Raw genomic sequence first — 13,280 nt, 5'->3', positions numbered from 1 at the left:
CCCTAAAAGCAGCCAGCTCTTTCAGGGGAGAGTATAATATAGGCAGAAGCAGGTTTCCCTGTCCTTTATACTACTTATCCAGGGACTAGACAGACTTAAGTGCAAAAGCACTTCACATTCCTTTTAAGTTTGTTATGGCTACTCTGAAGCTTCAGATAGACTAGATGTTTTCTTGGATAGAGGCCCTGGCCCTTCTTTAAATTATTTTTTTAAAAGGGCAATGGAAGTTTTGTTTAAGACAAACTACTTATAAACCAACACAAAACACCAAATATGACCCATGTTACTCCATTTATCTCAGAGAGCTATGAATAGCCATCCATGAACAAAAAGACATGAAAGCTTCACTCATTTGAAAAAAATCTACTTGACTGAGAAGGAGCTACAGACTATTTAATAGTTAAGCATTACCTGGAGAAGTCACTGTTGATGTCACCGAGAATCTTCATGAGGTCAGGGTGAACAGATGCAAGTGATACACTGGGTGTTTTCCTCATGTGAATGGTACTTTTCTCTGCCAGGTTCATGTGATTGAAATAGATAAACTTAAACTGAGGCTCCTTCTCAGCTCTAGGAAGATTTAGAAAAAAAAAAAAAAAAGTGACTTGTGAATACTGACATGTTCCATAAGCACAGACTTCACAGAGAACATGTAACTAGCCCGTGCAAAGCTTCCTCAGACATCCTGAAGTTTTATCTTCACATTGAAGAGACCCAAGTACATTAAGACTTGTGGCACGATCAAACTTCATTTTAACACATTTATAAAAACAACAGTAAGCCTGCAAAACCAACCAGTTTTTCCCCTTCTGCTGCTTAGGTTGCTAGTAAATAGGCACTAGACTGCTAGTTAATAGGGGAGTCTAAAGGCCTTGTCCCACTTGCCAGTAGTAATTTTTCTAATGAGCTGTTTTTTCTGTCCCCATTTTGTTTCCTTGCTGCTCTCCCCTCTGCCCGTCCAATCTAGTCTGAATGGATGCTAGGTCTTTAATCTGATCAATAAGTAATCTTTCAGTCTTTATTTGTTACAATCAAGAAGAAAGAACTCTTCCTTGATCCAGGCAATTAGATTTTCCCCCATCATTTGTGTGGGCCAAGCAAGAGACTATTTTCAAACTCCTGCCTTGGCAGTCTTCCTCCATTTCTTCTTTTATTGTTATATAAAATCTGTCACCTAGAACTCTGTTTTTGGTAGAAGTCACAACAAATTCAGACTGGCAAAAACTGGCTGTAGCAATTGGTACTTCAGGGTATGTATTATTTAGAATCAGGGAGATACTGTGATGACACCACTCACCTTAGCAAACAACTAGATACCCTTGCTCTCTGTCACCCAGATGCATTAGTGTCAAGAAACTGTATCATGTTTTCAGGACACTGTGGCATTAAACTTTTAAAAGAGTTAAAGTTGCCAAAGCCAGTCCCAGATGACATTAAAAAACCCCAAGTTTAATGATTTAGTAGATTGGCACAGTTTCAAGCACATCCTATTCTATACCCTGCGATTTTGCTGATTTGGCATGCTACCACTAAATGAGTTCAGTCACACACCTATCTTTGCTTTAATTCCTCTTTTGTTGTCATAGGCAATGCTGTTCTTGCTTCCCCAACTAACAAATCTATCTACAAATAAATACAGTTTTATGGAAAGTCAGCTACAGTTTTAAGTGAAGGGTACTTTCCAAAACATGAACATCCTTTTTCATTTGACACTTCTTTTGCCCCTTAAGTAGTTAACCTTAGTCCTGCAAAATAGAAAAAAATAAGACAGTTTTTCCTCACCTACCATACACAGCGACAGTTCAAGAAGCAGTAATTCTGGCAAAAAGTACTAAACGGTAAAGCTTGCATTATAACAAGTAATCCATTCACTAAAATTCCCATTTCAAACTGAACTTGAACAAAAGTTGTTCTAGAATCTAGACCTTCATTTTCCTTTTGGATTTGTAACAGAGTTAAGAGTTACATACACTCCATCCAAGCAGTAGTACTTGTGTTTAAGGCAATACTCAACTAGTGATGTCAGTGTCCACCTGATGTGAAAAATTCAGTTCTTTTAAAATTATACAAAACAGCAGCCTAGGAAAGCAAAAGTCAAAGGAAATCGGCACAAAGAAGGCCATGGGCACAAAGACAGTTGTATTTAATTTATTTTTTTTTTTTAATAAACTGAAATGTTTTACTAGCCCAAGGGCTATTTGTGAACACTATGGAATTCCGTTTTTCCTTAAGAAAAGTTAGAAAGTATAGACTGAAGTTAAGATTTTGCAGGAACTGCTACTTCTGTACTTCAATATGGGGGACAGTGACAGAAGACTACCACTTCAGTTGGCATTTTTGCCATCTTGTATATATTTCTGCAAGCACAGTAATCTGCAGATCTCATCACCTCCACAGGTCAGCTAGTTTCAGTTCACATATCAAAGAAGCAAAACCTAGAAGTTCTACCTCTTGTATCTGAATAATCTGCTAACAGCTAGGGGATAGAGGCAGAATCTCAATTGATAATGGTGAGATTTATCTTAATATTTACATGATTTTTTCTGCAACAATTATGCATGTAGAAGAAAAACGTTTCAGCTACACAATAAACACTCATTACTAAATTAATAACATGTATGTTGTTACTTGAAGGAGACCTAAATACGCGACAACAGGCATTTTATAAATGCTTAAGATGCAGAAAGGTAGATAAACATCATTTAAAGTACGCAGTTAACTCAATGCTTTCGACATTTGGGCTCATGTTACCATTATTTAAGGAGTTCATTAAACCTAGTTTTTAACCAACTAATGAGGGACTGCAACAGGAACAGAAATGTGGTACAAACCCCGATATTCTTTTGTTGATGTTGTATTGTTCACATATGTCTGATGCTAACACAGTGAGTTGAGGCCCAACAATGCTGTCCAGTTTACGGCAAAACTCCAGCGTAGGCGGAATTGAAGCTAGGTGACAGGCAAAGAAAGGGAAGAGATGAGATTCCCTTCCCACAGTTGAAGGTGCAGTTTTTCTGTAGTTGTTTTCTTTAAACAGTGAGAGTCCTGGGACAAATTTCTCTCTTAATTATAACCTTACAGATCATTTTGAAAGTGCATCACTAACTGAAGCAATATTTTGTCATTTTTTTGTGTAAACTGAGTTACTTATACCACTGGAACAAATATCAAAAGACCGATAAAAGCACTCATGAAGAAGTGACTCCAGTAACAAATTAACGTATTTTTCAAGAGTAAAACAAGTTGCATGTAATAGCATTTTGTACTAACTATGTCTTGGCAAATAAGTGATGCTAATAGGTACTTACCATCAATCATAAAGCAGACAGCTGCACTCATGGCCTGGAACAAAAAAGTTAAAGCAAAAAAACCATTTACAACAGGTTACCTCAACTACCTCAAATAAATGACAATACTTCAGTGAGGTCACACACAGGTAAACCAGTTAAAAAAAATTTACTTTAAAAGTAACACCTTGACAGGATCATCTCTTTGCAATCCTGCACAACACAGGATAGTTACGATTTTAAAATTCAGCCCAGTTAACAGTTTAAGTTGTAGGGGAAAGGTAAAATTTGCTAAAAAAGCATTTCATACAAGGATATATTTCTGCAAGAAACTTGCATCTCATTTTTAAAAAATTAGGTTTTTGTTTATTAATGCTACATAAAGCCAGGTATGAAACTACTTAAAGTAACTGAAGGCTGGTATTTTGTTTTAATAAAACAACTGTTTGTTTTGAGGAAGGTACAGGAGAGGGGAAAAGAGAATTCAGGCTTTAAAGCTTGTTGCTAGAAACACCAAACAGTTTTCTGTCTCTGCTTTAACCTGGACATATCAATGCATCTTTCTATATAATTCATAAGTACTTCACATCATTGTATATAGATTCCTAATTCGTTAGAATAATTGCAGAAAAAAATGGTAATACCTTATAAACAATTAAATGAAGCTCTTCGTAAGTGTCATCAGTGTTAACAAATATTTTGGGGAAACGGCATTTTGCTTCTGGATCATTAAGATTTAAAGGTCCAGTAAGAAACCTAGAAAATAATTCAATACGTCAGATGTGATGAATTCTTGTATTTCAGTTTTTTCCTATTTAACGGATGTTCTTGAAACTAGCAATTACTTGCATGTATGAATATATTTGAATACAATGAGTTTTCAGCTATCCAGATAGTTGTAGAGCCCTTTATATATTATCTCAGCACTCTTACATTTTTGAAATATTATTTGCATATATGCTCCAGAGAGTTACAAGAAACAGGATCAGAAAGCCAGAATAACGCTAAAGACAAACTACGCAGATCAAAGCAGCAACGACAAAACTCTTCCCACATTCAAGTTGTGACTATCTTTAAAAACCCTTTTTTTGTTGCTACTGGGAAAGCACTATTCCTTTGCTTTCCAACAGTACATTCAAATTAGTTTTATGTAGAACAGTGGTGCACCTAAACTTGGGGGGACGGCAAGGCGGAACAGGGAGTGTGTGCTAATGCCTTGATCCCAAAAGAATACAATAAATCAGGCAAGAGGTATTATCCTGATTAAAGAAGATGTCCAAAGCCATAATTATTCAAAATAACATTGCCCAGCTGCTTAAGTACAGAATTCCCCACTCTTGACAGGCTGAGTACACAGGTAAAATAGATAAATCCCTAGATTAAATCTACACCTTTGTCTGAAGAGCCTGACTGAAAAGAAATGACCAGAGCAGTTCCAAATTTTATCATGCAGTGTATTAAGAAGAGTGGGAAAGAAAAAGAAATATCAGTAATGTTAATGAAGCCTTTCCTCTTTTTTTTCCAGAGGTCAAGTTTTACATTGCACCAACTACTGTGCGATCCTCTGGAATGAACTATGTGTGGAATATGTACTCAAAATACATGTACTCCTCCCAAACATTTTGCCCTTGAGGGAGGAAGCAGCAGATGGTAACAGTAAACAAGAGCTACCTTCCATAGTGTTGTAGATTTCCTGGCATTTCAGCACGTATTGGAGAATCTCTTCCTGCTAACTGAAGCAAAAAAGAATACACATGAGAAAAAAACAGCTTAGAGGTATTTTCTGTTACATTTTGTGGACTGTCTTTAAATCAAATCAAAAGCAAACCATTTACAGAAATTGCCACTCATGAAGATATATACTGTTTGTGTAACATAAAGGAGGTAAAGCTAAAGTATAAGAGATGCTGATATAACAGGGCATTCTGATTTTGCATTTATTAATTTTAAAATTTAGTTATCCCTCCCGCCATCAAAAAGCTCCATAAGCTAACTCCATGTGGTCTCATGGCACTCCGTGCTGCATTTAGCCATTAAGCTGAAGTGATTCATTTGCAGTACTGAGCAGTCATCAGATATCAACATTCAGTAAGCTCCCTATCACCATCCATGTTCAAATTATCAGCATAATTCATATTGTAAGTTTTAGGTGCAAATACTACCAAGTTTAGTAAAGTGCCCCAAAAGCAATACATCTCAGAATTCCTAAACTAAAATTTAAGGAGGGGGAGGGTGGGGTGGAGAGAGATACTCCTTTTTGGTATTTTAGCCCTTAGTGGTACCAGGTAAACAGAAAGAAGAAAGAAAAAAAACACACACACAAAAAATAAAACCAACAACCACCTCCACCCCCCAACCCCAAAAATACCCCAGCTACCATATACCTCAGGCTCCATGTGCCTTGGAAACAGAGACGTTGTGAGATATTTGTACAAAATTCTCATGTCATCTTGTTCCAGTCCACTCCTAGAACATCAGGGAGAAAAGGAAACACAAGTGATGTTTGTGCTGCAGTTCGTATCACATGTTCTCCTCTAACCAGAACTCAGGCAAAGCACATACCAAAGCAGGGTAGCAACATTTCAGTGTCTCAGTAGATTGAATCCCAGAAATTAATTAGAAAATTAATTTCTAATAAAATGTTGGTTTATATGCTAAATACACAACACATCTAAGTTAGCCATAAACCAGAAGATAAATAGAAACAATATTTAAACAAAGATGAAGTTTGCTATTCTTAAGTCCATTTTTAAGTAGAACTCTTCACAAGCATTGCAGCTTTCTGGTTCAGAACCATATAAAGAACAATCCTTTAACCTTCTCTACTAAAAGGTCCTACAGAGGAATTTGTGTATATACACAGAGGCTCTTGCAATGGAAACGACAAGGACACTTTAGCTACTCCTCAGGCCAACTTGGAAGTAATCATTTGGTACAGGTTAGAGATTTTAAAGCTAAAGACCAATGCCCTTCTTACCCTTCTAACCTATCACTCATCCACCATTCAGTTTTCTCTTTTTCATGCAACTCTTTCACTGATACAGAAGCTTTGCTATTATGGCACTTATTTATAGGATGAGAAATTGAAGACACACAAAAAAATATTGAAGTACCCACCAGATAAGCTGGTCGTTGTAGAGAAATGCAGTATACTTGACTATGTTCAGGCTTTCTTCCATCCTATTAATAAATGACTGAATTTTCAAGTAAGTCATTTTATCCAGTGGAAAGAAGCTGATTCCACAAAACACATCCAGCAGATCACAAGACTGTAAATGCAGCGTCTGCAAATACTAGGAGAATAATTACAGTTGGTTTTTAGAATTCAGAAAACTTTCAATGTGTAGATTTAAATGACAAATTTGAGTCTAATCCCTAGTAATCTAAACTAATGATCCAAAAAAAACCCCACCAAACCTCTTCCAGTTCTGCTTGTATGACAGACTCCATGTGGGGACAGACTTTTTAGTAGGGTCTGTAGTGACAGGACAAGGGGTAATGGTTTAAAACTAAAAGAAGATAGATTCAGACTACATATAAGGAAGAATTTTGGTATATTGAGGGTGGTGGAACACTGGCACAGGTTACCCAGAGAGGTGGTAGATGCCTCATCTCTGGAAACATTCAAGGTCAGGCTGGATGGGGCTTTGAGCAACCTGATCTAGTTGAAAATGTCCCTGCTCATTGCAGGGGGGTTGAACTACATGACCTTTAAAGGTCCCTTCCAACCCAAACTATTCCATGATTCTATGTGAGAGTGTGTGAATGTGATTCCAGGTATCAGCTTGCAATTATTTAATCATAGTGATAACAGCTTTTAAGGCTAGCTCAAGATCTTTTGAGAGTGTAAGCAAGTACAGCCTATTTTACTAATATTTAATTTAAGAAGTAACTCCATAGAAATATTAGCAGATAAATCCATTAGCTTTCAGTGTGCAAAGGAAAAGATAATTTCTACTACTCTCTTTCTTGATACTGTAACCTTTACCAAGAGATTTCAAATGCACTACCAAATGGTCTGCTCCATGAAAGATGAGTTATCCAATGGCTCCCTCTACAGTCATTCCACATTACCAAAAACCCCAAGAAGTTAAATACAAATAGTGTGACAGATGTGTCAGAGTTTATAATCTAAGTCTCATTTCCTTTCAGAGTTTCAGTGCAGTCCAAGCCTGCCAGCAACACGTAGCCAATTTGTTCAATAGGGTTATAATAGAACAACTTGCATGACCAAACTTTTTAAGCATTTTAATTTCCCAGCAAGAAAGAGAAACAACTTTTCTTTGGATTTTTCTGTTATACAAATCTATAGCGGTTACTGTTTTATCTCAGTAGGAACTTCAAAGAACAGCAGTGTTTTGAAGATAAAAATCTATTACTTCCCTTTTTGCCATGCTCTATTTTTTAGTCTAGAAAGAAGTATACACCAGCTAATCAAACAAGTACTCCTTGTGCCAACACCATTCATTCTAAAGTCTATGACAGTGTTACAAAAAACAAGCAAAAAACCCCCCCCAAACCCACAAGCGAATCACAGAATCATTCAGTTTGGAAAAGACCCTTGGGATCACTGAGTCCAACCATCAGCCCTACTCTACAAAGTTCTCCCCTACACCATATCCCCCAACATCTCATCTAAGGAAGGCTGTCCTAAAATCAGTGTAAACAAAAGTACAGTTCAGTCTACACTGTCACAACATTGTGCTATTTTAAAAACCTGTTAAGAGAACAAAATTTTAAACACCAGTATACAGTGTCTGCACTCCATGATTATCAGAGACATCAATACTCAACATCTCTACCACAAGAGAATTAACTGCTGACAGCAGTCCTCTGTTTCCTTCCGTGCAAACGAGAAAAATGGGGGCAGACAGACACTTGGTTGCCATCTTTTAAAGCTAGCTTGATAAAACTTTTCATGTAGGAACTCTAAAATTCTGCCAGACATGACCACTCAGTCAGTTACTTTGTGAGAAATACCTGAATAATATTTGATGGATTTCTTGCTCAGAAGTAAGTTTTGCTTTCTGTCCTTTCACTAAAACATTTGCTTTTAAAGACTGAAATTAAATTCTGAAGACCAGAGGCAGTATTTCCTGAAACTTTATCAGGCATGACTACTAATTCCACATGGGGGTTGGGGCAAAAAATTAGAAATTACAACTATCTATTACTTCACAGTACTATGGGACTTCAAGTCTGTATATGCAGGTTGTGGAATCTCCATCCCTGGGTATTTTCAAGACTGAATCAGCCAAAGGCCTAGTTTGAATTCAGTATTACCCTACTTTGAATAGGAGGCTGAACTGCATGACCTCATCAGATTCCTTCCAACCAGAATGATTCTGCAAGAGTTACTCAAATAGGTCTGCACAGATGGTTATCACACTAACCAATTCAAACATTACAACAGAATTTCCAGAGAATGAACATGATTCCATCAGAAAAAATATCCAACAGCTAAGCTGTTCCACCAAGCCATAACCCTGCTTGTTGTTCATCTCCACTTAAAGAACCTACCACATTAGTAAGAAGCAGGAAGTATTTGAAAAAATGAGTAACCAGACTTCCTGTGTTGCCACTACACCTTTTCCACGGCCTGTGTTTTATAGTCACACTTCAGCCTCTTAGAGAAGATTTTTCCATTTTATTTCCAATGCAGAATCACACTGTATATGACTGAAAAATGCCTTACCCGATGGAAGAATTTCTCTAGTCTCTCCTTTAGAACTTTTACACCTCCATCTTCCATGGCTTTCAGGAATGTGCCATTGAAAAGCTAATAGTTAAAAGAAAAAAAAATAAATCAGTCAGTTGGGTAATCATTTACAATAATTTTTTATATTCATGGCTGAGTTATAGCTAGATTACAATACAGCTCCCGTTTCTCAGTATTTGGACTCCACATAGATCCAAATGTATCCCCTTTTTATTGAAAAAACATCTCTCAGATTTGCAGAGTCCAGGTATATATGGCAGCAGAGGCAGAATTAGAAAAGGAAACTAAATTCTCTAATGGTAGAGAAATTATTTATCTGCGTTGCTTAAGTATCTTATGATCTTGTTTTGTAACTACCAGATTGATGGCCTTTATTGAGTATCATTTCTTCAGCAGATAATACCTAACGCCATCAAAATCAAATTCTTAGTAGTGTAACTGCCCATGAAAGAAGAAATGTGGACTTCACAGAAATTAGAAGACCCTTATTTTTACAATAAACTAATGAACCAGCACAGGTAACTGCAAAAGCTTTATTTTTCTCTTCCATCAACACCACTGCAGCTTCAGGAAGAGAGCAAACAATAGTAATGAGACAAGAATGTCAAAGCAATGATGAGCTTGCACATCCAAATGGTACCATGAGGATCCCTTCCTCTGCCCAGGAGAGCCTCTCGTATTAACTCTACCTTGTACATACTGTAGCACTGCTGTAGGACCGAACTATAAACCTTGTCCTGCAGAAAACAGAACAGGACATTAGTGTAAGCAGAGATAGATTTTCAGATATTTTGGCTGAGCTACACATATATTTTCAAAGAGCCAGCAAACACACAAATTAGATATATCCATCTCAGAAAAATTAAAATGCATTTTCAGTCAGCATCTAGAAATTTCTTTGTACTTATAAACTACTATTTCAATAAAGGGAGTCCCTTTCCCCTTTACATTTAACACCAAAAGTGTCATGCACAAGATACCAGTTAGAAATAGTGCCCTTCCCTAAGGCCAGTGGTCAGTGAAAATGAACTTATTTCTGACTAGTTTTCTCTTCATCCAGGTCAAAGCCTAAAGGAGGTGGGACACAATTGCACATTTTTATTGGGCTAGGATCTTAATCCAGATGAAAAAAGAGACTATTGTTTATCTGGCAAAACAGAGTGCCTATGACACCAATCCTTTCCTTTGAACACAATGAGGAACAGAACTAGTGCACACTGTAATGAATGGAGGCAGCATAAGCAACCAGCTTTTTAAATATTATCCCACCTGGCCAAATACCCTTCCTGTATACAATTAAACTTACCTAATGATGCTGCAGTTTGGACAAGAAATCCCATGACAGTTGTTTGTTTTCCAGATTGTTAGTAAAGATTACTAACAGTCTTAAGAAAGTAGTAACATATATATTTAAACTTTATAAAAATACATAGATTTAAAATCTTGCAAGAATTTTATTAAACAAACAGATCCTAAGAAATATTTGTCTATTCCTAGCTAAAAGTCTCACAGCTGTATATTTCACTGATGTGTATCGGGTGATCTTGAACTTCTATCTGGATAATTCTCTGTCTTGCTCTCTTCTTTAAACTTTATTGAAAATTACTTTTCCCTTTTTCCATTTATGGAGGGATATATATATTTATATATAGAGAGATATATATCAAAAATCAAATTGGCAGCAGTTCAAGAAGAATCAAACTAAGATATTTCTGGAGGTACTCTTAAAATACAAAATAACCCATTAAAAAAATAAATAAAAGGAAAGATTTCAGTATTACCAGTAATTCTTCTTCCTGATATTCATAGACTGGCTTTCCATCTTTGTGTTTTTCTATTATGGGATTCCGTACAACCTAGGAAGTGGAACAGGCTGGTATTAGACAATGCAGAATGCATTGAGAACATTGCGATATGATGTTTTAGAAATATGCATATCACATGCATAAGTACCATGACCATCCAGAAGTTTTCTTCAGGTTCATGGAAAAATTGTCTGTTCTTCTGCGTATGTAGAGATTTTGCAGGTTTTGTTGGACTAAAGGTCCTGGAAAGAAAACGTATATGTAGACATAGATATTTATACACGGTCACAAAAAGAAAACGTATGATTAGGAAATTTAAAATACAGTGCTTGTGCTAATAGTGAGCCATGCAATCAGACTTCATACCTTGTGAATTGCACTATAGCTTCACATAGTCCCACATTTCTAATTTTTTCATTCTTTTCAACTTCATTGGGGTGATAGAAGAGAATCTTCTTTTCTTCCTATAATTTGAAAAAAGAATCAAAGCAAATCAGAATTAAAGGACACTGAATTCATGATTTGCTTGTTTTTTAACTTTAATCCCTTAATTTCCCAGGCAGAATTTTATCTTGTACCTAAATGAGCTTCTGTAATAATGGATAAAAGGCATCTTTAAGCACACTGAAGCAGTCAGTCATCACAAGATATCTCAAAATGCTTTATAAACTGAAGGGTATTGAAACCATAGGCCCTAGTCAGTTCATAGCTAGTTCAAAGCAAGGCTAGCTTCAAAGTCAGATCAAAGCATGGCTAGCTTCAAAGCTAGCTCAGAGTGCTCAAGGCCTTGTCCAGTGAAGTTCTGAATATCTCTAAAGATGGAGATTTCACAACCTTTCCGGGCCCTGCTCTGCTGTTTGACCACTTCACTGTGAAGAATTTTTTCTTCCATCTCATCAGAATGTTCCTTGGTGGAACTTCTTCCATTACCTGTCATCCCTTCGCTTCAAGAACCTGACTCCATCCTCTATACCCACCCTCGAGGCAGGTGAAGACAGCCATCAGACCCCCTTCCACATCATCTCTTCAGGCTGCACAAATCCAGTTATCTAAGGCTCTCCTGGTACATCGCGGGCTGCAGTCCCCTGACTAACTCAGGGGCCCTCCACTGGGCCTACTTAAGTTTGACAGGATTTTTCCTCCTCTGGGAAGCCCCCGAGGAACACAGTGCCCACCAGCAGTCTCACAAGTGCTGAACAGAGGGGAAGCAATCCCTTCACTTGACCTGCTAACGCACGCTCGCTCACGCAGCCTGGTACGCTGTTAGTTTTCACTGCCACAAGGGCACACTGCTGATTCACGTACAACCTGTTGTTCACTACAACGCCCCGGTCCTGTTTCTGAAAAGCTGCTTTCTAACCAGTTGGTCCCTGGCCTGTCACGGCACACGAGATGATTTCATCCCACATGCAGGACTTTGCTTTTGCCTTCCTTGAGCTCCACGAGGTTTCTGCGAGCCCATTTCCCCAGCTCACTGAGGGTCGCTCTGAATAGCAGCCCTGCCCTCCAGTGTATCAGCAGCTTCCCGGGCTTTGGAGTCACCCAGGGACTTGGTGAGGGGGCACTGTCTCATCACCCTGGTCACTAATAAGTACGGAAGTACGCTGTGTACAAAAACTATTAAAACTGAAGTTTATCACATGAACCATACAATATGCTGTTATCTAAAAATAGAGACTATAGTTTCTTGAATGCGCTTATTAAAGATCACAATGGCAAGAAAATGCTTGCAATAACTTGAATTTAACTAAGTTAAACATTAAGCTTTCTACCATGTTGTATCTACCTGGAGAAATTTATTTTTCCAAAAAGTTACTGCATCAGTAAAACATTCTTATTAACCGACTACCCCCCCCCCCGCCCCCCAATATTTAAAACACTCCCGGTTACTGTTCCTTTTTAGCCTGAAGCAGACAGATCCAGGCGTGCGAGGCCCCCGTCCCTGGCCCGGCTGCAGACCGCCGGTACACAAGCCCAGCGGCGGCCGCGAGCAGGGAAAGCCGCGGCTCCCCCCCGCCCAGCGAGCGAGGCTGCGCCAAGGCCGCCTTTGTTCGGGGATGCTCCGCGGAGGGAAGCGTTAATCCCGCGGGCACATGCTGCGGCCCAGGCCTCGGAGAGCGACAGCAGAGCTGAGACAGCTGCCCCGGGAGCCCCTGCGGCAACCGAGGCCGGAACAGCGCCGGGCCGGGAGCGTACCCCCCTCTCCCCACAACCCCGGGCCGCGACGCGACGCCCCGCTCCGGTACCTCTCCCTCTTTGGGCCCCAGCTTGGGATTGTAGATGAAGAAACTGAGCAGGGTCGGAGCGAGCTGTTTCTCCTGGCCGGCTCCCCCCGCCGCCGCCGTCGCCATACCGACCCTGAAGCAAGCGCGCCTGGGGCCGGCAGCCGCCACACACCATCAGGGAGCAACCCGGGGCCGTCCGCCGGCACCGGCCCCGCAGCACTTCCGCCTTCTCCCCCCGCCCCGG

General features: G+C 39.0%; 2 protein-coding genes across 6 annotated transcripts in view; one reads left to right on the top strand and one right to left on the bottom strand.

Moving 5' to 3' along the window:
* The window catches only part of LOC141930370 (radial spoke head 10 homolog B2-like), a 24,733-nt gene extending 19,769 nt beyond the window's left edge, over nt 1-4,964 (top strand). For all 5 annotated transcript variants that reach the window (XM_074841084.1, XM_074841083.1, XM_074841080.1 and 2 more), the window contains one exon: nt 4,813-4,964. The gene's annotated coding sequence lies outside the window, so the exon portion shown is untranslated. The remainder of the gene's footprint in view (nt 1-4,812) is intronic.
* Nucleotides 1-13,280, bottom strand: part of CCZ1 (CCZ1 homolog, vacuolar protein trafficking and biogenesis associated) — a 15,583-nt gene extending 2,303 nt beyond the window's left edge. Inside the window, exons 1-13 of the mRNA XM_074841090.1 lie at nt 13,058-13,280; nt 11,178-11,275; nt 10,960-11,053; nt 10,788-10,862; nt 9,696-9,743; nt 8,983-9,066; nt 6,405-6,580; nt 5,672-5,753; nt 4,959-5,020; nt 3,932-4,043; nt 3,309-3,342; nt 2,832-2,949; nt 412-570 (exon numbers count right to left, since the gene is read on the bottom strand). Coding sequence (XP_074697191.1) covers nt 412-570; nt 2,832-2,949; nt 3,309-3,342; nt 3,932-4,043; nt 4,959-5,020; nt 5,672-5,753; nt 6,405-6,580; nt 8,983-9,066; nt 9,696-9,743; nt 10,788-10,862; nt 10,960-11,053; nt 11,178-11,275; nt 13,058-13,162 — 1,247 coding nt within the window. The 5' untranslated portion in view covers nt 13,163-13,280. The remainder of the gene's footprint in view (nt 1-411; nt 571-2,831; nt 2,950-3,308; nt 3,343-3,931; nt 4,044-4,958; nt 5,021-5,671; nt 5,754-6,404; nt 6,581-8,982; nt 9,067-9,695; nt 9,744-10,787; nt 10,863-10,959; nt 11,054-11,177; nt 11,276-13,057) is intronic.

Source organism: Strix aluco, chromosome 15 (genome assembly GCF_031877795.1).
Source record: "Strix aluco isolate bStrAlu1 chromosome 15, bStrAlu1.hap1, whole genome shotgun sequence".
NCBI classification, from domain to species: Eukaryota; Metazoa; Chordata; class Aves; order Strigiformes; family Strigidae; genus Strix; species Strix aluco.
Note: the sequence above shows the minus strand (reverse complement) of the source record. Positions and strands in the feature narration are given on the sequence as shown.